Raw genomic sequence first — 24976 nt, forward strand, 5'->3', positions numbered from 1 at the left:
TCCTGAGGAGCGGGGAAAGAAAGACTGACTCACACACTTCTTTTATGCTTAGAATCTCATGTTCTTCTCATTTTCCTTTACTTCTGGTGCCATTTCTCCTGTGCACTTGACTTTGGCTACTTAGCCACCACTCTTGTGTTAGCAACTCATATTTTTGCGCTGTTTTCCTGTTCAGTCTGTCACTGGCAGTTTAACAGTAGTACCATGTGTGAGTAGCATTCCATCTTGCTCCAGCCTACCCCTTGTCTTGCTGATCCCAGTATGAAATCTGACATTTTGCTTGCCCAGGTATAACTTCCATCCTAGGCTTCTGGGTAATAGCATTTTTATTGAGCTATGCCCACATTACAGTTATTAGCATCTTTTTTCCCCACCTTCAGAGGCAGATCTTGTGCAAAAATAAGATGCCCAAGAGCACTTTATGTCCATCAAGGGCTTCACCAGCAGTTGCCTAGGCATGATGACACTTGTGATAAGTCTGGCCTTTCCATTTGCAGCTGGGGAACAAACAAAGCCTAAATTGTTATCAGTGAGTCACTGCACAAGAGATGAGTTTCAAAGCATTCCTCCTCTCCACAGGATAGTAACGTTCTCATAAGATTATTTTCACATACAGCTGTTACTGATTCAGTGCTTACAGAGTCAACAACTGCTGTAGTGTGTTTTACACTGAGCCATGGAATTTGGCCACAAGAGAGGGAGGATGACCCTGAGAAAATTCATGTTTACTGAATATACCTTGCACTTCTGACAATAGGCTGGACTTTGTGTTGAATGAAAAACCTGAAAATAGATAATTTGCCACTCCTATTAAAAAAAAAAAAATCAAAAGCTGTAGGAGGGAAAAAGAGTATTTGGGAGATGTGATGGAGGTGAAATCACCTCAGTCAAAAAACCACTTGCATGTAACCCCTGACCTTGGAGATGTGGTTGAAGTTTGCTAAAATTCCAGTACAATCATGCAAATCACTTGCTGAAAACTGCTAGAAATATTTCTGAATTGCTTTCTGAAAAAGAATGAAAGATGCAAATGAGCTGAAGTTAGGTTTCTTTCAGGAATTTCAGGATGCAGGCATGGCATGATTTCTTTTTATTAGTAAAACGCTGTCAGGCAGTACTTCATGGTTGTTGCACCTATTACACTATATGTGTAATCATCTTGAAAAATGAAGAGGAAAGCCAATCATTTGCCAGTTCATTTTTTGGAGGGAAGGAAAGGTATTTTCGCTATAAATTTTGGTCAAGATCCAACGTGAGTCAAGATCTGCAGTGAGGTAAGGTAAGCTTGCACTTGTGCTGAAAGGATGATCACAGACACTCTAGAAGCATTTCTACTAGTAAAGAAGACTTGTTCACCTTGCACATGGTACAGACTTCAAAATTTTAATAGAATCAGCCTGAAAATGCCCTAATATTCTTGTTATATAGGATGCTGTCAAGTAGAAGCATTGGAAGTTTATTGAAAAAGTAAGTCCAGACCAGTTACAACTAGTTGGTTTGTTCCCTTTTTTTGAGTTCTCCCATTACATTACCTTCTGAGACATTTCATCCCCAGCCACTGTGTGCAAAGAGCAGTACAAGCAAAGCTGTAATTACTTGACTAAACTTAAAGCTTAGAGAAGAGGGTCAAATCTTCTGTGGTTACATCTCAAGAAAATATACTTTTAAAAAATAGAGAGATTTTCCTTTAATGTTTGAGTTTTTACTGTCTTAATAATACTTTTTAGCAGTTATGCTACCGAAGGCCAGATAAAAGGCCATAGTCATCCATGTAATTTTATATAATGCTTTGATTGCTTAGAATGCTTTATATCATTTGAAGAATTTTATTGCTCCCATTGAAAAGAGTAAGCATGTTTTGTCCCATCCTTCCCTGTGCGCCTCTAGACAGGCAGAGGTTAAAGTGTGATTACTGTAGTCCTTCTGCACATAATAATCAAGCCAAACATTCCTACAATTTAACATAACAATGTAGTGCTCTTTGCTTAAGAGAGTGTCTTCTACACTGTATGGCTGTTCCTCCAACACATTTTCCTTTGCCAAATGTGGCTCAAGATCAGTATTTGAGACTACTCTAAGAGTGTGAGTAATTGTGTTGGTGTACTTTGAATGCTGTTTTAAATAGATATATTCTCTGATAAAGTATGAGCTACCTGTTACTAACATTTTACTCTGTTCTGAAAACCTTGTGAGTCTAGTATGAAAATAATCATGAATCATGGTAATTAGATCTCCGTTGGAAACATTAGTCAAAGTGTTTTAGGAAACAGAGTCTTCACAGTTTTCAATTAGCAAACCATTAAAAAGTTTAAAGAGGCACTGTTGTGACTTGACAATTTTCTTCAAAGTTCCTGGCCCACAAACTGTGTTTGGTATTAAAAATACATAAAGAGCTACAGAAATGGAAGGTTACAGCTGTTGTATACAAAATCATAGTGAGATGCAAATTTATTGAAGGAAATAATTCTCTGTCTTTCAGATTCTCTTATTTTTTGGATGTTATATCACTGACAATTGATCAATACTGTAAGACTGTTGCCTTGTCTATCCCTCATGGTTCAAAAAGGCTGGAGCAGGCTTCTGCATGACAGTGGTGCCTAGGGAAATGCTAATGCATTTGTGGAAAACGTTATGCCTGGAAGGCAAAGAAGCCAGACAATCATACCTGATCTATGAGTAAGCAGAAGATTTCCCTGTTCTCTAATAATAACATTAAAGATCATGTTCTAATGCAGTAAACAAAATTTAGATTTACTCTGTAAACACTTCAATAAAATTCTAAGTGTTCCACCAAGCACTTTCTGCTTGCAGTAGAAATCCTCAGCTGATATATAGATGGGGAACCTTAATTGTCCCATGTACTTCCTAGTTCATTTGTAGATCTGGCAATGAAAATGTGTCTTTTTTCACAGGCCTCTTTCACATTTGCTAAACAGTGTTTTTTCCAGCCTGTAACATAGTTTCTTTTCACAAATTATCATGTGTACAACTTGAGAAGGCCCTTGAAGAAGGCTGGAGTCAGCAGGTGGAATGACTGCTTTCTCTGGGTTAGAGAACTGTGGAACGCAGCAAACACCACTTTAATGTCTGTCTCTTCATTCCAGGGCTAGATGATGAGGTTGGTGTCTGGCTGTAAGAATCCAACCAAACTTATAGGTACCTGTAAGGCAAAGTCACTTCTGAGTTAAAATCTTTATGGATACTACAAGACTTGTGAGCACTGGAGGGTCTTTCGGGAGAACATTCCATGTTTTTATATTGTGGCCTAGTTCGAAACAGCTTGGCAGAAAAGGCCCTGGGGGCCTTGGTGGGCACCAGGTTGGACACGAGCCAGCAATGTGCCATTGTGGCAAGGGCAGCTAATGGTGTTCTGGGCTGAATTAGCAGTGTTGCCAGCAGCTCAAGAATGACCCTTCCTCTCTGTTCAGCACTGTTGAAGCCCTGTCTGGAGTTCTATCCAGTTCTGGCCTTGTCCAATTCCAGCCTTCCCAGTACAACAGTGGCATGAACATACTGGAGAGGCCCCAATGAAGGACCATGAATATGATGGAGTGGAGGATCTCTCCTATGAGAAAAGTCTGCAAGAGCTGGGGCTGTTCAGCCTGGAGAAAAGAAGGCTTGAGGGGGAAGTTTATATTATAAATAAATAGAAGTACCTGAAGGGAGAGTGCAAAAGGGACAGAGCCAGGCTCTTTCCGGTGGTACCCAGTGACAGGAGCAGAGGCAGTGGGCACACACTGAAGCACAGAAAGTTCCCTCTGAACATCAGGAAACACTTTTTCACTGTGAGGGTGGCTGGGAGGCTGTGGAGTGTCTGTCCCTGGAGATATTAAAGAGTTGTCTGGACATGGTCCTCAGCAACTGGCTGTAGGTGGCCCTGACGGAGCAGGGTAAGAACAGGTGATTTCTGAAGGTGTCTTCCAACCCCAACTATTCTGTGATATCTTCATATTTTTGACTGAAAGTTAAAAAAGCCCTACTTGCAGTGGTCTTTCAGAGATATCTTCATGCACAGTAAAAGAATAAAAGAATTTCTGGTTCCTTTTAAAGTTAAGAATTAAACAGAACAGTCACATGTTATGTGTAGATGCCTGATCCATTTATATGTATGTATCTCTGCACCCTCATGCAAGAGGAGAAATGAGTTTGTTGTAGATCCCGTTAGATGATCTCTTAGTTGTAAGTAGGATATGGAGAACTTGCTACTTACTGGTATCTTTGGGGCTTGATTTGCATGTAGCTAATGTTTCTAATGCTCATGGCTGCAGAATTTCATGGGAAGCAGATAGGTTAAAGTGTACAGCACTCTGATGCATTTTGTGACAGGATCTGTTCTTCATAATTTCCTACTTTTTAAGTAATTTCCATTTGAAAGCTTGTCTTTGATGTGTTCTGTTTTAGACACAGTTGTTATCCTGAAGAAGTTTTTTAGCAAAATAGTTGTGCTCCATCTAATCACTCTTGGCACATCATTCTGCACATGAACCTCCTCGACTGAGACCACAGTTTCGCAGCTGTTTGGCCAAAGTGAGTTGAGTTCATTTTAGGCCATATGAGAGAGTTGACAGAAATTGGCATCACTGTTTACTGGAGTCAGCAGGGAGGCAGATGAATGAATGGATATTGACTCTGAGTTGTTCTCAGCTCATCAGACTAGATTCAGGCAAGTGATGAAACAGATGTAGATGTCTGTGCTGTCTCCCTTGCATCTGTTTGGGAAATAGAGTCCTAAATTCTCCCAAGCCATGTATCCTCAAGCTGACCTGCAGTTCATTATCAGTATTTATGCTGTTGTCTGCTCCTAGCAAATCCCTTCTTCTCTCCTTCCCCTGAGTGCCAGATGCCTGGTGTACTGCTAAGTGTATTTGCTGCCTTAGACATGTAAACACTTGTGGCAAACAATCACAAACATTTACAAGCTCTGTGTAGGAGCTGGAGCCAGCAGACCAGGTACATGATGACACATTTCTTCATGCTTCACAATCTTCCTGAGATATTTGTTATCCCAGGAGAATCATATTTGTGTACCCAAGTGTCAGGTGATAGTCAATTTTGTCCTGTATGGTTACAGTAGAACAACAGTGAGAATCTGTAGCAGAACTGGAGTAATGCCATTGTTTTCCTATTTTGCCTCTATAGTAAATAATTTCCCATTATAGAGCCTGACAGTTTGGTGTCATACTTAACAGTTCAGTTCAGAAAATATACTCAATACAGAACGCAAGAAAATGAGGAACTTTTATTTCTGCTCTGGCTTTAAGCTACAGCTTAGTTTACTCTCATAGCTGTGAACAAATTTGGATATGGTTTTCCATAGTGTAAACTACTTTTTGATTGTGTAGATTCCTGAGTTAAGGAAAGTAAAGTCTGCCTTGAGTTCTAGAGGACACAGACATACCCAAAAGCAAACTGCAAATGCAACCATCCCGGTATCTGAATTTTAAAAGTGTAGCAAATATAGCAGCAATAATTTTTTAAAAGAAAACTGGATATATTCGATATTTTCTTCCCTTAGAGGTAGGCTTTAGAGACATGATAATATTCCGGGCAAAAGCAATTATAAATTCTCACACTATATAGAATAAAGTGTGTTTTCTAGTCCATGTCAATATACTGGTTTTCTTAATGTCTGCATCTGCAGCTTAATACTGAGATTCACAGTAGTTACAGTCAGCTATTAACATTTTCATAGACAGCCTTGAAAACTGACATGTAGCTATAGGAATGCTTCATTTTAAGATGTTTTTTATAGCATTTCGAGTAGTGTGACCTTTAACACTTTAAATATGCATGCATATAGCTAGGCAGTGCTAATCTAAGTTGTGCTTTTTAGAAACTTAGTTGAAGTTCACTAACAGGCAGGAGGAATTCAAATGAATGTATCTTTTCTAGTTCCTATATAGTCATTGCTTTACATTTTAATTTTTACTAGAAGTTTTGCAGAGGGATTTCTTTCCTGGCCAGGAAAAAAAATGTGCTTATGTGCTTGAGTGGCTTTATACCAATACCAGATTGTTCTCTAAATATAGCCACTTCTAGTGGCTATTTTAAACTGAGTGTCAAACTGGAGAGTTATTAGGGCAGTAACTGTAGTTTGTTTGTAAAAGAAGAGAGATCTTTGCACAGTGAAGTTGTCGTATATGGAAATAAGATGAGTGGTATGTGCAGTTTGGACTACCACATGTAGGTAAAAACCAGAAAGCTGTAATTAGTGTTTGTTTTTATATAAATTTGGAGTAGACTTCACAGCTGATGGGTGTTGAAGCCAAAAATGGGGTTACATGATCAGTCATCCCTTACTAACATAGGAATGAGAATCTTTTCCTGTGCTGGGTCAGCTAGATACTTTCTGTTAGTTAAAAAGTTCTCTTTTCATGGTTGATTAGATTTTGCGCTGTTTTTTAAATTTTTTTTTTCTTGGAGAGAGACCATTTTGTGTTTTCTATTAGTTATGCATCTAGAAGAGAGTTTCATTGCTGTGCTTATAGTTGAGCTGCAGGTTAGGTTAGTCCACTATGAGAGAGAAAGTTGAAGCCCAGAGCAGTAAGAAGTCTCAACAGAAGTCTGCAGTCTGAAAATATTTAAACAATTCTGTGAAAAGAATAAAAAAACCTACTTTATCTTTGAAACTTGCTGGAAAATGGAATTGTTGCCTGCTGGACATCTGCACTAGCTGAATCATCCTCATGAAACCTTTTCTAACTCAGTGGTTGTACCATCTGATTTTGTCTAGTGTGTTTATGAGCTGTTTTGTACTGCAGTGTACCCCCTGGCAGGGAAGGGAGGCAGATGGAAGGGGCCTCACAGGAACATGTTGCTCTAGCCTAACAGAAGGCAGCCTGTAAGGTCTTTTGGGGAGAGATGTTTGCAGGCTGTACCTGGCCAGGGAATCTGCGCATTTTACTCACGTGTTGCTGGGGAGGTTATATGGTGTGCACAGGGAATCTCTGCAGGGTTTCCATTACTGCTCCTGTGGTCACTGTTGTCCCCTGAGGTACCTCAAGGCAACAGGCAACAGCCATGCAAAGGCTGGATGAGAGTTTAGGAGTGGTAGATTGTCCAAAGCCATGAATGCATCAGATAGTTAGACCACAGTAAATCTGTTGAAAAGGATGCTGAGGAAGTCCAGGTCAAAGAGGGATTGATATGCAGCATGGAATTTTAAAATTTAGCCAGAAGCCATGGCTCTGCTTTTCAATCACTTTATCTCTTCCAACTTTTTATAGCAGTATATTGCCAAACAATAATTTTTTTTTCCAGAAAGCTGAGAGAACTACAAAAATGATGAAATATCGAGCCCTTTATCAGGTCTCTATCAACCACGTCTGCTGCCCATCATCTCTAGCTAATACCAATGGTCTTATGTCAGCAACATGTGTGCAAGCATCCACAACCAAAGAGCCATCAGCTGTGATGGAGAATGGACTAGTGCTGTGACAACTTCAGTGAGCATCAGAAAGGAGCCTGAGATGGTTTGTTCAGCTCCAAACTTTTATTCTTCATTAAATTATTCCCTGGTCAAATTAAAATCTGATTACATAGGTAATCTCCAAATAATTGGTTTTGCTGTTTTCTCCAGTTATGACATCATTTTAGTTTTCAACTAACATTAAATAAATTAATGTCTTTTAAAACACCAGTGGTAATGAGTTACTCTATACTTATTGCTTTATTCTCCTATCTCACCATCTTAATGCACAACTGCATTAATATTTGATAGTAGTTATGTGGAGATAAGCACAACACAGTACAGTGCAGACACAGAAATGAGGCCAAGAAGAGGGTATGGACTGTAGGGGGAAATCGAGACCACCAAAAACTACCAAAGCCCTCTGTGCCATTTCCATAAAGGTCTGAAAGAATGTACTGTGTGTGGTAACTGATTCACATAGAAGGCAAGAAATTTATTTCCAGGGCAAGGAAAACTTACCTGTGAGAAGGTAAGTCCATGAAGCCTGTGTACATGACACCTCCAGGACCCTGGACACCCCAGCTGCATCAATGGGGTGACATGTTTTTCCTTCTTCTTTTCTCTCTCTACACCTCTTTAATTAACATCTCTCTCCCTCTTCCCTTTCACCCTACCCCTTTATCCAAAACTCATGGCTGTGTGCTTATATAGGAGGTCAGAGACAAACACACGAATTTCCTTGCCAAGGGTGTAATTTACTAACAAAACTTGGTAAGCTTTTGCAGACTCACTGACTTTTCTCATTCCTTTTGACCAGGAGAGAATCTTGCGTACTCCCTTCCCCTGAAGGGTGGGACGCCACAGTTACGGAGTGAGTTACAAAGAAGTAACTACAGGTGTATTCTCTTACCAGAGATTGAGCTATCCAGTTAGATCTGTTTTCAGTAAAGCTTTGTGGGTTTAATTTTCTCCTGCCTGGGCTTCGTGTGGTGTGGAGATGAAGAGGAGGAAAGCAGGTTTAACATTTGTTGTGTGCCTCCCGACTTCAGCCCTGCTGAAGTCGGTTTATATTCTACTGAAGCAGCTTGGCTCACAGGTGTCAGAAAAGCTGGGAAGCAGAGAAGTTTTCCTCCACAAAGGATTGAAAGGACAACCATGGGCATTTCTTGAGGCCAGTTTCCTAACTGCTAATACTGCTATATTTTGCCTCAAGAGTTGGAAGTATAACAAAGAAGCAATTCCTTTATTTGCAAAAGATAAATGTTATAGAAGACTGATGTCTTTTTTAAAGCAGATTCTTAAAAAGCCAGCATGGAAAAAAGGGAACCCAAATTAACACAAAAAACCACGTTCAGTGAAAAATAAAATAAAATAGAGCAGTTTTAAAGACAAGGAAATAACCATATATATGAGTATCTCTCCCTTGTTGCTTTATTTGTAATGCATGTTGCATCCCTTGCTTAGTAAAGCATTGTGTGCCTTTTTGCTTCTTAAAATTTTTCAGAAAATTTAGATACCTATTTGCATGATGTATTTTATTGGCCTTCCCATTATAATTTTTTTTAAATGGAAAAAGTAAAAAATATATAGCAAAGTTCTTTGCAGCATTCTTGTGTCATTACAGTTTGCTAAATTCAGAATGTGAAGATTTTTTGCCTTAGATGATTGTTGTATACTAGGTCAGCTTGTATTGGCTTCTTGGTTGCATTAGAGACCAGGCTTTTGAAGACTGGTATGTGAGCCCTTGTGCTTTTTCTCCTTCCTCAGAGCACTGCACTTATTCAGTACTTCAGTTTATTTCAGTATCATGCACTGAAAAGTTGTCTTTTTATTTTTTCCAAGTTCCCAATGGTTATAAATATTCCCCTTGTTTTCCAAGATAAAACTTGGCAAGCGTCTACTCTTGTGGCCTAGTTTACTCTCAGCTTCTGAGGTGTGGAGGAGCACCAGCTCTGGGAGTTTTCCCTTCTGTTTTCTCTGGAAGTGGGACTTTCTCCTGCTTCACATTAGAAGGAGAGGCTGGGGACCATGGCAGAAAGTTGCACTGATACCACATTTCATGACAAATGTCTCTTGTGTGTGTGTGTTGTGAAGCAGCTGTTGATGCTATTTGAGTCTTGGAGCAGAGGCTGCAAAAGACATTGCTACACCTTCACCTTTAAGAGTTGAGCAGCCTGTGTATGAAATTTGAACCCAAAATAACAGTTGTGCAGCTTGTCTAACATTTAATAAGGAATTAACATATAATAAGGAATTAATTGTCTCTGTATTCCCAGAGACGTCCACTGATACTTCTTGGATGAGCAAAACTGCAGATTTCTTCAGTAAACAATTAGCTTTCTCTGCAAGCAGCAGAAGTTTCTGGCTCTGCAGGGTAGCAGGCGAAACTCGTGGTACCAGCTGCAGGGACAGACTTGAAAATCTGTTTCTTGAATTGTTTCACTAGAAACAAAGCAGTGAGTCACTGCCAGTGACCATCCAGCCGTGCCAGCACTCCTGTCAGCGCTGTGAGCAGCGAATGGGAGCACATGCACCCGGCGCGAGCTCCTGGCTCCCATTTCCCCTCAAGGGACGCCTGTTTGCAGAAAATAGTTTTCCAACAGAGAATTCACTCTTCCTGGGGAAGCTGCAAACACAGAGAAAATGCGTTGGGATCGGCACTGAATGTGTTTGTTGATGCTGTATGAACTTTGGTAACACCTTCAAGCATTCCAGCATTTGTCTTGTCTCAACTTCTGAGTTATACTTTATGGCAAATATGACACTAAAAGGCATTCTCAGAAAACATGGACTAAGGACTGTTTTTAGAAAGACCACACAAAGCTTGGCAGATAGAGCAAAGTTATTTCTGCAGGGTTTATTTTCTGCAGAGTTTGTTTTTATTCAGAATACATGTGAGGCACATGCTGCTTAGTTGGGCTCGTGTGTTGATACAGTCAGTACCACAACCAGCACAGGCAGTCCTCCACACTGAAAAATGGCAGCAGGAACTGGGAGGCAACAGGAGCATAGTGTCACAGTGTGCTTATTCTACACTTTATTCATACCTGAGCATCCATCTGTGACCACTCTTGGGTACTAACAGCCAGCTGGGAGGAGGAAAGGTCAGATCTGCTGGCACATTTTGGGGTTCTTTGCATTGTGAGCAATACATTGGGATGCACATTTGCAAGGGAACCATTCCTGTGGGGTAGTGTTAAGCGCCCGGTGAGATTTGGCACTCCGAGCATAAGTTAATTTAAATGGTGTTTTATGGATTTACCTAAACTTCATTGATGTCTGTTTGATCACCCTAGGATCATAGAATCACAGAATATGCTGAGTTGGAGGGGTCCCATCAGGACCATGGAGTCCAACTCAGGACACCCCAAGAGTCACACCATGTACCTGAGAGCATTGTCCAAACTCTTCTGTAACTCTGTCAGGCTTGGTGCTGTGACCACTTCCCTGGGGAGCCTGTTCCAGTGCCTAGGCACCCACAGGATGAAGAACCTTTTCCTGGTATCCAATCTAAACCTCCCATGACTCAGCTTCATGCCATTTCCTGGAGTCCTGTCACTGGTCACAAGAGTGCAGAGATCAGTGTTTGCCCGTCTGCTTCCCCTCATGAGGATGTTGAGGAGCACAATAAGGCCTCCCGTCAGTCTCCTCTTCTCTAGGTTGTTTAGGATATAAAGTAAGTAGAATAAGGCCTAATAGCCTTAGTGATCCCTTAGGGGGAATAATAATAACAATAATAATAAAATATCTAATGAGAGGCTATAAACTCTATTACTTTGGAAAGTTTTGACAAGTTTTTACTTACTTTGACCATAAACAGGAGTCAGTGAGGACATCTTGAAGGAAACAGTGTCATGAACTGGCAGGGTCAGACTGATAGGTTTTTTTCAATGACTCATTTGTATCTCAGGTTTTGCTGCAGTCTTGATAAATGTGTCTTACAGCTCAAGAGGGGTATGCTGAATTCCTTTACGAGCAATTGCCCGAGGATAATACTGGATATTCACTGGAATGACATTACAGAAATTGCTAAAATTCACCAACATTCTCAGGAGCTTTTCACTTCAAAAGTAATCTAGAAAAATAATGGAAGTATTTGAGGCTTGTGTTACAAATAAAGTCTTAGCATCTGTGATGACAAGTGTCCCAGGGCAGCTGGAGAGCATTTGAAGGGGGTGCCTAAAGGAATTAATTTGTTGACTGTTGCCTAGTGAGGGCAAGCAGAGAGGCCACCACAATGTGACAGACATGCGAAGACTGGACTGGGACAGACAGATGGCAGAGCCCTGTGCCTATTCTGGGTGACATCCGATGGCCTGAGGTGAATTCACGTGTGTTAGGTGGTTCACTGAGTTGGACAAAGAAGAATTTGACTAGCTATTTTAATTAAAATAAAACCCAGGGAAGCTAAAATATATCAAAACTCAGTTGCTTACAATCAGCAGTTAGATATGCTGTAGAAAGCCAAATACTCCTTCCTAAATCTCCTAAATGACTAAACATTCATACCACCGATTGGCATCTATCTCTTTCTGTTCCTTATACTGGAGTATGTGCAAAGAGTTGTCTTTTGCTTTTGATACTAAGTGATCCTCACTAATTATGGATAGTTCAATTATCTTGCTTGGAGCAGAAGCTTCACGTCTGAATCTCCTTCGTGGTACTATGGACTGCAACTACTCAGGGACAGGTGAGAGAATCCTAGGGCATCACCCCCTCCTCAGGGGGCCAGAGGATGTAAAATACTTTGTGAATTTATGGATATTGAGACCATCAGTACATTCACCACTGTGTGTGTGAGATGTTGGAGAGATTACAGTTATATACCTTGGGGCTATTTTAATAAACCCTTCTCCAGTTTTGCAGATTTTGGCTCTGTCTGAGTGTACACCTCATACACACCCTCAGTTGTTACCAGGCCCTGCCAAGCAGGAATGATGTACAGGACTGCAAGCCTAGGAGCATCCCTCATAAACTGAAGCCAGTCTTTGAAATGGCTAATTGGTGAATGCAATTGTGCAGAACTTCAGGAAATATTAGCGATGGGCCTTCTTGTTGTGATGTTGAACATCAGTAGATGTGCTCCTTGACTGAAGGTTCTGTGGTTGTGCATGTGGAATCCTCACCCCTGCATGTTCCTGGTCCAGGAGGAAGCTTGCAGGGACAGAAGATGAGTCACTGCAGCTGCTTTCTTGCTTAGGGTTGGTTGCTCGACAGTGGCCATTGAGTGAGTAGAGTCGGAGCGGAGGGGTTGCTCAACAGCAGCCAGTGATAAACACGTTCCAAGACAGTGATCTCCAGCAGTTTTTGGAAACTGATGATGTGGCTTGGCCAGTTCCCTCAGGTGACCTTTGACCAGGTTACTGCCAGCACCCATCAGGATCTGATTAGCTCACCTGTAAGCTCTTTCTGTAGCCAGCTGTTTCAGCTCATGTATACAAATATGTACCTCACCTGTCTGCAGTTCTGTCTGCATTTTATGATGTGAGATCATTGATCAGCCCACCATGAGCCTGCCAGTTATACCAATGATTCTGGTATAAAAAAGAATATGAAACCACTAAGCTTATGTCAAGCAGCAAACTGAACTCATGGGAGTTCAACTTCTGATGCCAGTGAAACCAATATGTATTTCAAGTATTTTTTTTCTTCTGTGTAGGACTTGTGGCCCAGCTGAGTATTAGAATAAATGTAATTTCTAGAACCCAAGCTTACAGTTTCCCTTGGAGAGATAACGCTTGTGGACAAAGGTTACATTTTAATTGATCTGATGTAGCGGGGAGAGACAGACAAGTTTCAGGCAGATGAGCTGTTTTTCAGGGTAATGCAGTAGGCTGAGTGATTTGGCAGATGCTGAGAGCAGATCCAGGCAGTAGAAAAATTTAGCTTTTATAATCTTCCATTTGGTGCATCCGCATGGTTTGCAGTTGCACTCCAGAAGGCCATTGGCTGAGGCTTTTTTATTTCCCCAAGGGAAAACCTTGTCCAGGACTCCCCATGCATGCTGTGACCCTACTCTCTCATTCACCAAAGCCAAGTCATGATGGGCAGATTTTTGTTCCCTACTTGTGCCAACTCCAAAACTTGCTTGCCCTCTACCTCCCAGGGCCACTGCTTCCTGTGACCAGAGTCTTCCTGCTTCCCTAAGTCCAGGTTTGCTGCAGAGCTTGGCTTAGATGGTGAGCACCACGGGCTTTTAGTTTAACCTGTTTGGAATACACCAAGGACATTACTCAACCAAGAAATCTTTACTTCTGATGTAAAAAAGCCTGATCTTCCAGATAATGGAAATCCAGACATGCAGAAACCAAAACAGGGTTGATTGAGTTGGAGTATCTCTTTCTTCTCTTTCTTAAACTCTTACTCCCTGTGGCTGTTCTTGTCACTCTGATCCAAGGAGAAGTGTGGCCCCATAAATTTCCCCCTTTTAAATCACAACAGGAAGTCCCTTGTTTCATGGTCTGGCTCACCAGATTCCTTATGTTGGGTTCCTGCGGGGTGCTGGCCTACAGTTTGATAGATTTTTCTTCAAAGATGTGCCACGAAAACTGTGTGAACTACAGTGGGCAGGTTTGCCTTGACCAGGCTGAGAGTGCTCATATCACAGAGCACATTATGTGCACATAATACAAAGCAGAGCTCATGATATGTTACAGGCATACTCCAGCACATCACACCACATGCACCTGTGTAAGCAAATAAAAGGAGTGATGAGCAAAGTGAATAGACAACATAATGAAAAGGAATACTGTAGGAGTGAAATTTTATATTTTTCTGCTGAAGGAAGGCACTCCACTAGGACAAGCAGCTGTGCTGGAAGAGCTGTCACAGTGCATTCCCCTGTGTGCAAACACGATTTAGCAAAGAGATAGAGCTAGTTATGAAAGAGATGGGAACTATGAACAAATAGATGCCTGGTGATTTCTACTGTATCTGCTTTTTATCTTTAGTATTTCCTGTTCACTGGAGGCAATGGAAACTGATTTAGGATGCCAAAGAATAAAGAGAAAAATTTTCCGTTCAGAAATTCACAGCAGAGAATCTTGTGTCTCCAAATACTACCTATGTTCTTTTAAAGTATACAGCTAACAGAAGTCATGGAAATGTCTTTTGGAAAGAGCTGTTTCAAGGAAAATCAGAGATACCAAACAAAAACTTGGCAGCCTTTGTGTCAGCTCATGAAAAATTGTGAAAATTATGTAATGAACAGCATGAAAATGAGAACTCAGTGGTGTGAACAGCAGATTACTGGGACTGATGGGTTGGTTGGAACAACAGAAACAAAATTTGAAAGTGTATAAAAATTGTTGAGGTTATTGTGAAAGGAAAAAAACCCACATGCTTGTGCTCGGAACAAACAGGAGATCTGGTGCATGATGTAAGGTCCTTGGGACTTGAAGGAGATCAAGGAGAGGAAGCATCCTCAGTATACTGGAGCAACTCCTCTAAATCAGAAGGAGAAAACGGCAGCTCAGGCTGGACCCTTGCCAGGCCTTCAGAGGCAAGCTGATGGATGGAGACTGCAAGACTTTCCAGAGTGGTAGTAGCTGCAAGCAGATGCCGCAGCCACAGAGTGTTTTGGGGCTAATTGTATTAGTTTTGACAGGCTTGCTAACAGCTGTATTTCTGAACTTCCTGGGGGAGCAAAGGCCAGGGCAGGCAGTGGAGCTGGTAGTTGATTCATAAAGCCATCCTTTGGGAAAGGAGCCTTGGAAGATTTATGCCCGAGGGCTAGCAAACAGGAGTTCTCTGGCCTGGTCTGGTGAATGTGGCCAGAAAAAGGTCAAATAATTAATCTCAGTCCCTGTAGAGAGACCCAGTTCATAAAGTAAGGTGAACTGGAGAGAAGGCTGTTGGAGGAACTCCTGTTGTCAGGTTTGTCCATTTGGCCACAGGAAGGTGGGTGACTACCTGGGTGAACTGCCTGTGTGTTCATCACCCCAGGCTGTGCTTTTCTGAAAAAAAAATCTTTTGTTTTTAATAAATACTACTCAGCTTTGTGAAAGTTACCTGGAAACCCTCTGGACTCCCTGAAGAAGATGACTAGCACAGGGGTAGATCTGGTGGGGTATTCAGGTTCCCTCCCTACCTGGAAGGGCAGCCAGCAGTGGCCAGGCAGGACCACAAGCTTTTTTTGCAAAGAGGTGAGAGCTTTAGGCTTGAAACTGCTGCTGCCCCTGTAGACACACAAGAGAAGGAAAAACTTTGACAATAGCAATGCATGTCAATCACTGCAGACAACAAACACAAACCACCCACCTCCTGCTTTTCCATCCCTCAGCTATTTCCACAGAGCTACTTTTAAGAAACCATGGAGGAGAGAAGGAGGCTTAAAGAACAGAACATTTTTTTGGTGATGACAACACTGATTAGTCCCAGGGTATTCACGTAGGTTGTCTGGTGTGAATTTGACAGCTTACCAGAAATAAAAAAATCTGTGGCTTGATGGGAATGGAAACACCAGTTATACCCTGCAGCATCAAGTAGCTTTAATCATGGCACCACCCTGAATGTTTTGGGACTGTCTCTCTGCATTCATTAATGTGGACCAGGTTTTTCCACTCAGCCCTCTGTGTGTTTTGAGCGCATCCATCCATCCAGGGGAGAGATACTGCTCCTGCAGGTCTCCCAGGGGCCAAGGAGAAGGGATTAAACACCAGCTCTGGCAAAAGCAGATCACTGTTTGTCTTGTTTTAAGACAATTTAATAAGTGGACACTCTGAAATAAGTTACCTTCCATCATAGTTTTAATCAACCCCTTTCCACCAATATGGAGAAATAAATACAAGTAGATGTAAGTGAAGAAAATAACAGTTTATTAGCAAAACAAAATAGCAACAGGCAAAAAATAACAGTAATAGTCACTAGTTACAAAGGTGTTGAAATCTCATTGCCTCCCGGGGAACAAGGGGAAACTCAAAATGGGGGAGTGACCCCCCCAAGATGGTGCCCTCCTCAGGCGACCGCATGGTCTGGGAGACACGAGGAAGATGGCAGACAAATCCCACTTGGTGCAACCTTCTCTCTGGATAAAAAAAAAGAACAGCAAACCAAACCAAAACCAACAGGAAGGCAGGAGCTTATGAAGCAGTTCTGGTGGCAGAATTGCTGGTGTTGCTGGGACACCCCGGCCCCACGCTGTCAGCCTCCAGTTCATTGGGTGTTGGTGCTGTTGTCTTGCTTCCTCATCCTGAACTCCACCGGTGTTGGTGCTCCTGAGCCGTGGGTGTGTTGGGGGAAGAAACGATCCCCCGGTGCACTGCAAACAGCACACCCCAGCCCCAATGGCTCTAGCCCCTCACTGCAAAATTCACTCTGAAACAGGTTTTTATTGGGAAATGCAGCTTCTCGGGTTGCTACTGTTGAGTCCAGAAACCTGCCTGAAACAACCTCCTCTGAAGATAAGAGAGAAAAAAAAAAACCATGAAGGGGAGCCTCTGCCTTGAGCCAGAGCTCGGAGGAAAGAGAGTTCTGCTTGGGTGACCCTGGCTTTAAAAAAACCTGGTACCCACTGGCCCTGTGATGCCATTTCCCACTGCACTGCTGGGTCTTGGAGAGACAGTAACAGTTCTGGGCAGATAGATGTGGAATAAAATAACATCTTGGGTTATCCACAATACTCTTGCTGTGTTTTCTTACCTACATGATCCAGCCAGGGAGAAGGGCATGGGGCCTCTATGTGCAAACTTAATTTGCAAAATTTTGTCCCTCTGACTCTATTGTTAATATTTTTAACTTTTTCTGGAGATGTAAGAAGACTTAATAGGTCTTAGAAAGGTACTGCTTTGCTACTGTTTTTTCCCCTCTTTTTTGGCAATAAAATATAAAAAGAAATCCCAAAACTAAAGCCAAGACCCAAAATCAAGATTCTGAGATTCCACAGAAGGCATCAATAGATCAGCTTTTGTCCTAGCAAACCCTGGTAATAGTCTTTCCTGTTTCTATGTGGGAAATAGAAAATCAAAACAGGACTCACAAATGTTAGATATTTCTTGTAGTTTTTCTGTATAAATGAGTACCTAATCAAACGTAAATTCTTAACTTTTCCTGCTTCGAATTTCCTTATTATGGCTTCTCTTGGAGTTTGCTGCTTATATTCAGTTTTTCTTGTAAAGCTGTACTGTGGCTGAACTAAGTGAACAGCTGTGTCAGACATAAACCCTACAAAGAGCCAGAACATGTCTGTGGTTACCCTTCCAAATTTTTACAGAGGAAATATATAATTGAAAAGTGAACTAGTAATTTTATTTATCTCAGTAGTTGTTTGGGGTTTTTTTCCCATTTTTCTCAATGCAATTTGTTTAGTTTATTAGCCAGCATCTGGCTTTTTGTCTTGTTTGTGCTATTTACAGAGAAAGCAATCAGTGTAGTTTCTGTGCTCTTTTTTGGAAAAAGCACTGTTTCTGATCTCAGAAGCCCTTTTTCCTAAGCCATTGATATAACCACTGCTGACTGATCTATTGATGCCCATCTAGTAAGTACATTAAAGTAATTTTTATATATATTTTTGGAAAACTTGGGTGAATGACTCATGGAATTAATGCATCACCAACTGTAATTGAGAGAGGCTCTGTACAGAACTGCTTATTAGAGCAGCAAGATGACAGACATTGATACAGAAAGATTTAAATGATCTCATTTTGTCAGTCTTGCTGCTGCAGTGCATAGTTGCACTGAGGTGGGATAGGTTTGAAACACAGTGTCCTCATTCCCCCCGGGCTCAATGTTTTGTTTGGACATGGAGGAATATAAAATGAACACATGCTTAGTCCTGTAAAGTTTGATTCAGCTGTCAAGCAGAAGACAGTCGAGTTACATGGTAGGTAAAAAGTCATCATAGAAATGTAAAAAGTGCATTACTTACTATCCTGAGTAGTGAGAGACAGGTGAGGGAAATAATCTGAGTCTTCTTTCTCCCATCTCTTGTCCTGGCTGTAGGTGTTTGCCTTCACCAGGCATCTGCTGGCTGTTAGCAGTCAAAGGTAGTTAGAAGTCCCTGGCTTTTGTCATCTCTGCAGAAGCTTGTCTTTGCTCAGGAGCTAGCAGGGCTCATTGATGGAGCTTTAAAATAGATGTGCCAGGGAAGGTGACAATGTCAGGCTTGCCCTTGAGAAGCTGTGGGATGACATACCAAGGTTAGAGGGACAGGGTGCAGGTGAGGGCCCTCAGGCAGTGGACCTGCGATGTACTGGCCACACTGAGCACATTTGACATCTTATGGAGACAAGCCAGGGGCTCCTGAGGTAACAGAAGCCAAGAAATACCAGTGAAATATCTCCCTGAAATGAAAGGATGTTCTTCCAAGAAGGCAACATGAGCTGACAGCTCAGCTGAGGTGCCTTTGCACCAGAGTAACAGTGTGGGCAACAAACAGGAGGAATGGGAAGTCACTGTGCTGCTGTGAAGTTATGATCTTGTTGCATTACTGAAACTGGGTGGGACAAATCCCATGACTGGATTGCACCTATGGATGGTATTCAAGAAAAGAAAGGGGGTTGCCCTCTCTATCAGGAGGGGGATTGAGTGTGAAGTTCTGTTTCTGAAGAATAGGCATGAACAGATTGAAAGCCTGTGGGTAAGAATCAGACACTGAGACAACAAAGAGAACCTCATGGCTGACACATACTACAGGCTGCTCAGCCGAGGGGAGCCTACTGACAAAGCCTTCTTGCTCCAGCTGCAGGAGGCATTGTGCTTACAGGCTCTTGTCCTGCTGGGGGCCTTCAACCACGCTGACACCTGCTGGGCAAGTAACACGGTGAGCTGTGGGCAGTCCAGGAGACCTCTGTAGTGCATGGTGGATAACTTCTTAAGGTTATAGACAGCCCTACCAGAGGGGATGTGATACTGGACCTGTGGGTTGCCAATACAAGCTAATTGGGGCCATCAAGATTGGAGGCAGCGTGGGCTGCAGCGATCATGCACTGGTGGAGTTTGCAGTCCTGAGGGATACGGATCAGGCAAAGAGTAAGTCAGAATCATGAATTTCAGGAAAGCAAACTTCCAGGTGATCAAGGATGTAGTCAATAGGACCTTCTGGGAAACTGCTCTGAGGGACAAGGGAGCAAAAGATGTGTGGCAGATCTTTAAGGATGCTTTCCTCAGAGAACAAGAACTAGCAATCCCCAGGAGGAAAAGTTCAGGCAAGGAACGCAGGAGACTGGCATGGGTTAGTCAGGACCTGCTGGTCAAACTAAAGGGCAAGAAAGAAATCCACAGTCAGTGGAAGCAAGGACAGGTATCCAGGGAAGATTACAGGGTCACAGCCCAGTTGTGTAGGAATGGGGTGAGGAAGGCAAAGGCAAAGCTGGAGCTTAACTTCACAAAGGTCACAAACAACAGCATGAAGAACTTCTATAGGTGTGTCAGCCAGAAAATGAAGGTCAAAGAAAGCATTTACCCCCTTGATAAGCAAGGCTGGCAAACTGGTAACTAGGATGAGGAGAAGGCTGAGGTGCTCAAAAATTTTTTGCCTCAACCCTCACTGGCAACCTCTCTTCTCACACCTTTCGAGTAGATGGAGTGTAAAATGTGACTGGGGGAGCAAAGTCCCTCAGAGAGAATCAGGTTTGTGACCACCTGAGGAACCTGAAAGTACGTAAGTCTATGTGACCCGATGAGATGCATTCCAGAGTCTTGGTAGAATTGACTATGTAGTTGCCAAGCCACTCTCCATGATACTCAAAAAGTCATGTCAGTCAGAAAATGAAAAAGAAAGTTCAGCTTTCCTGTATTTGCACAGCCCGTTACCCTGCTTAGGGCTGCATCTACCCTCTGAGCAAGTAATTGCTGGAAATTGTATGCTTGTGTTTCTGTGTCATCAGGCTTTTCCTAGAGTTTTCTGACTACTCTCATCTGCCTTCCTGTGATTTTGAAGAGTACTCTGTTGGTAACTCCTGAATGATTGCTATAAATTAGCTGTCATGGGCATTTGCAGGAGGATTGTGGCATGCTGCAAAATGAAGCTGCATGTTACATTTTTGAGAGGCTATACCACTGTGCATTCATGAAATTCTCCACAGACTGGAAAATTACTCCCACAAACAAGTGTGGAAAGTTGTCTGCTTCTTTACTCCAAGGAACCCCCGCTTTGCCTTGCTTTGCTCTCACAATTGCTCTGTGTCAGCCCTTGAGGTCTGCATTGTGAGACCTCCCTTTCTGCATCAATGGCACATCACTGCTGTTACTGAAGTACAGTTTAGGGTAAAGGCCATTTAGTCAATGCTGCCATTCATTTGGAAGAAGTTTAACGTTGGCATTTTCTGTGCTTGGTACTGCCAAATGCCACGCTCCCTGATCCTGATTAGCAAAGCATTTAAACTTACACATAAAGCGCTCTATCAGTGCTCTCATTGATTTTGGTGCAGCCAACTACACATTTAAACTTTCAAAAGAAGCTAAAATTATTAGTTTGGGAGTGAGAGCACTCTGTTTCTGGAGAGGTAATGAATATATACAACTAATCTTTTTAGAAAAAGCAACCAACCCCACCCCCAGTTAAAAACGGAGTTCATGATCTTTGCTCTCATACCTGTGGTGAATCAGACAAAGTGGAAGCAAGTGCACAACACACAGAGAGCAGAGTCAAATTTACAGTGACATAATCATCCCAGTTGGAAATTATAAGAGGTTTTCTTTTAAACCACTATTTTTTTTCTTTTAAACCTTAGTCTACTTATAATTAAGTTTTAAAACCTGGCAGCCATTTAAGCTTCCTAGCTGGTAATTTGAGGTCTTCATGTGAATGTATTTTTCTATGTCAGTGCTAATTTATTTCTGAAAAAAAAAAAAAACCAAAAAACCCGGAAGATTACTATTACAAGAAGGATCTGTTTTCTGTGGGGTTTCTCTTGCAGTGCAGACAAAAATAGGGCTGAAATCTAAACTGAAATTGCCAGGTATGGATTCTGAATTGTAGGTTTCTTTGTAAGTAAAATGATCCAAGTTCAGACTAGCCTAAAAACATAGATTCTTCATCTGAATTGGATATTGTCAATTACATCAATTAAAACCAAATGTGCAAGAAGCATTTGACTTCTGATGGAGCCTTGGTGATTTCTCTCTATCTTCCTGTGAAAAAACATGCATACTAGGGGCAGGCATATGCCAATAAATAAATGCCGTGTGTGGTAACTTGTGTGAACTAACTGGACGTATGCATGCAAGTGGATGCTATGGACTCCCATTTTATGTAGTGGCAGATTAAGTATTTGGCATGCACATTAGGTGCCTATTTTAAAATATTTATTCCTGTGTTTATTTTTCTTTCAAATACCGCTGCAGTAACAAGTTACTTGTACTTAACCAGTGATTTTGTATCTTTCCCCAGTAGACTAAAACCAGACAGTAGATATAAAGAGAAATTATGATAAGAGGCAAAAGAAATTCCATTCCCTAAAAAGGGAAAGAAAATGCAGCTTTTCTTTATTTGCACAGCCCCTTACACTGCTTAGGGCTGCAGCTATCTCCTAGCAATCATTTATCTTACATCAGTTAAACAAAATGTCCGGTACAAATGGGTTGCTGTGCACTGTGTCTGCAGCTGAGAGATGGAGCAGATGCAGGGGGATGCTGTAACATGCACTTCCCAAAGAATCAGGTGTTGTCAGAGTGACTGTCTGTTCCTGGCATCTTCCTGAGGGTCGGTGGGAGAGGACTTTGGGAACCTCATAAAGCGGATCTATACCTGCTCTTTGCCTTGAGGGGGTAGTGACTATCCATGAAGATGATGTTCTTTCATTGGAGAGAATGCTTTTGAAAAGGCAACAAGAGAGCTTCTAGGAAGGAACCCCAGAGTGTCTTGGTGGGACACAAAGAATGGGAGGGTTCGGGCAGGATTTGGGAGGGGAGGGTGTGCCTCAAAGGCAAGCACGGTATTAACATCAGTGTGACTGCTGAAGTTTCTGAGTTATCCAAGTATTTACCTATGCATGGAAACTGACAAGCTCTGTGGTCAAGTGAGATGAGATTAAGGAAGAAGTATATGCTCTGGAGATTCTGAAAAGGCTAAGTGTGATATGCTGCTGGGTAAAGGGCTAATTTGACACAGGCCCTGACAGCACTTATGCTTCCAGCTCGGGTGATGTGAATTAGTATCAGAAGTGAGACTTGTCTAATATACATTGACACTAGGTTAGAAGGATCATTTTCCTGATTGTCTATGGGATAATGTTTCAGACATCAGTCCTAACTTGTCTTATTGTTTTGTTTTGTGGTGTTTTGGATTTTTAAAACTTACTTTAAAATTTTCATTTTTTGTATCGCTTGTTTCTGGCATTGCTTTTCAGGTTTCTGTGACTCCTGTATTCCATTTAACTCTCCTGATCTTGGTTTTGATGTCTTAGTAGAGCCTCCAGGACCTATGTTTCACTGAAATTTGTTTACTGTTGCCTCATATTTCTATATGATGTTTCTTTCACACTTTTTTTGCCTCCTCATGCACTTCTAGCTTGTCATTGCGCCCTTTCATTCTCATACAGAAGGCTGTTTTAGACCCTGCTCCAGAGAGTAATTCTAAAATAATCTTGGACTGGTGGTATGTTTAAATGTTGCTTTACATTTTGCAATTTTTTTGAGTCAGCAGATTTGAACGTTTATTTTACTACTTAAGAGTGTCTTTCTAGTTTTATTCTTTGAAACCAGAAATGCTTTGGAAGTTTTTAGCTGCAATGTTCCATTTTATGTATTGTTTTTAAAATTAAATGAAAATAAAAAGTTTTGATCTATAAAACAACTAAATATTCCTGCAAAACATTTCTAGTGTGCAAATTATCTTGTCAATCAAATTGTCTATCTAAAGCTATCAGTTCCAGAGGGTACTACTTAATAATCTGCTTTACACTGACAAAATATCTTGTCTTAAAATTTCCAATAATTTAAAAATTGTGTTTAAAAATGGTGGGAGACACATTTGTATGAGTACAGTAGGATATCGAAAGGTTAAATGACTTACCAGATGAGTGGTGGTCTCAGTCTCCTGACCTAGTCCTAGAACTACCATTCCTTCCTAAATAAGTATTTTTTCCAGAGATGCAAAAGCAAAGCCTGCCATTTACTATTCTGATGCGTGTCCCTTCCCAGGACATTACATTTCTGTGGATACGTCTTATGAGGGTGAGAAAGCAGTGCTGTCCAGCCCTGATCTGTACTCGGAGGAATGGAGCTGTGTCAGACTGATTTATCAGATAGCCACAACTTCAGACACCTCACCTGATCCTGCCAGGCTCAACCTGTACCTGCGGCAGGAAGGAGAAAGTTTTGATCGTTTGCTGTGGTCGGCCAAGGAGCCATCGGATAGCTGGCTCATAGCTAGCTTAGATTTAATGAACAGCACAAAGAAATATAAGGTAAGCCCAATTTTAGAAGATGCGACAGGCTTTCTGGTGCATACGTTGGGCTGTACAAACTGCTTTTTTAATGTATGCAAACTTATTTCGAGTCCTTCTAAGGCTGGCAGCAGGAGTCAGCTGAGCCTTCTGTCCCTAGCACCCATGAGCAGAGCTGGCACCAGGCAGTGCTCTGAGCAGCAGCTGTGGAGTAGCTCACAGGGGCACACAGCCAGCTGAGCCCTGCAGCAAGGATGCCTCACCTCCTGGTATCCCTGCGGAGCTGCTGGTGCCACGTGGCAGATATGGGAACTCTCAAGCCCCGGGTCTGCGGCTGGGCTCACTTATTCCTGCCCTCTGTGCCTTTCTGGAAGGAGTCAAATGCTGATGAAAGAGTATTTCTACCCAGAAACCATCATGTTGTGTCACTCACAATAACATCTTGCATAACCACAGCTGAGCAATATGGAATTCCATACTCTTAAATGAAGTGTGGGAATTTTTTGCCTTTTCTCATTGTCCTTCAGTGTGTCTTCTGTGCTTGAGGAAGAGCACTGACTCCATCTTTAATGCATTCTGCCAAGCTCTTTCAGCAAAAGCACATCTGACTCTAAGGATGATGGTTTCCCAAGATATATTTAATTTGTTCCCCTGTTTATCCTGTTTAAATATTCAAGGTACTAATGAAACTCTAAAATTGACAGTTTGGTTTATATTGTGCAGCTTGTACTGGAAGGTGAAATGGGACAAGATAAATCCACCAGTATAGCAGTTTTTGAAATCAAAATAACTTCTGGATATTGTATTGGTATGTACTCTCTGCTCAATCCTCATATTCTCTGCACAGAAAAAAATACCTTGTTGGCAGTTTTAAAAGTGGATCGAAGGTCTGGGTTTAAAAAAAAGACAATGGCTTTTTCCTGATTGAAAAGTACACTGCCATATTCAATATAGATAATTTTTAAGCTAAGATTGCACAAACTAGTAAGTGGGGTTTTTTCACCTATCTCTGTGATATATATAGACATATTACATACAATAATTAATTCCAAATCTATTTATTGTTCAAGCAGGAACAAGTGTTATATTTTAAAGAAACTTTGCACTTCTTCAAATACTAGACATAACAGCTGCAACATTATTTCTACTCTCTGCCTGCTTATGGCATCCTTACAGTGGCATCCAGAGACTGCAGACTCAAAACTCTGCTGATATGTATTTACACTTAGTGCTGTTTCTT

The 24976-nt window shown here is 41.6% G+C and overlaps 1 protein-coding gene across 4 annotated transcripts in view; it reads left to right on the forward strand.

Annotated features, from left to right (window-relative positions):
• Nucleotides 1–24976, forward strand: part of MAMDC2 (MAM domain containing 2) — a 57864-nt gene that overhangs the window by 5897 nt on the left and 26991 nt on the right. For all 4 annotated transcript variants that reach the window (XM_048292502.1, XM_048292504.1, XM_048292501.1 and 1 more), the window contains exons 3-4: nucleotides 23492–23757; nucleotides 24460–24544. In XM_048292502.1, coding sequence (XP_048148459.1) covers nucleotides 23492–23757; nucleotides 24460–24544 — 351 coding nt within the window. The remainder of the gene's footprint in view (nucleotides 1–23491; nucleotides 23758–24459; nucleotides 24545–24976) is intronic.

The sequence above is a fragment of the Corvus hawaiiensis genome, chromosome Z (assembly GCF_020740725.1).
Source record: "Corvus hawaiiensis isolate bCorHaw1 chromosome Z, bCorHaw1.pri.cur, whole genome shotgun sequence".
NCBI lineage: Eukaryota > Metazoa > Chordata > Aves > Passeriformes > Corvidae > Corvus > Corvus hawaiiensis.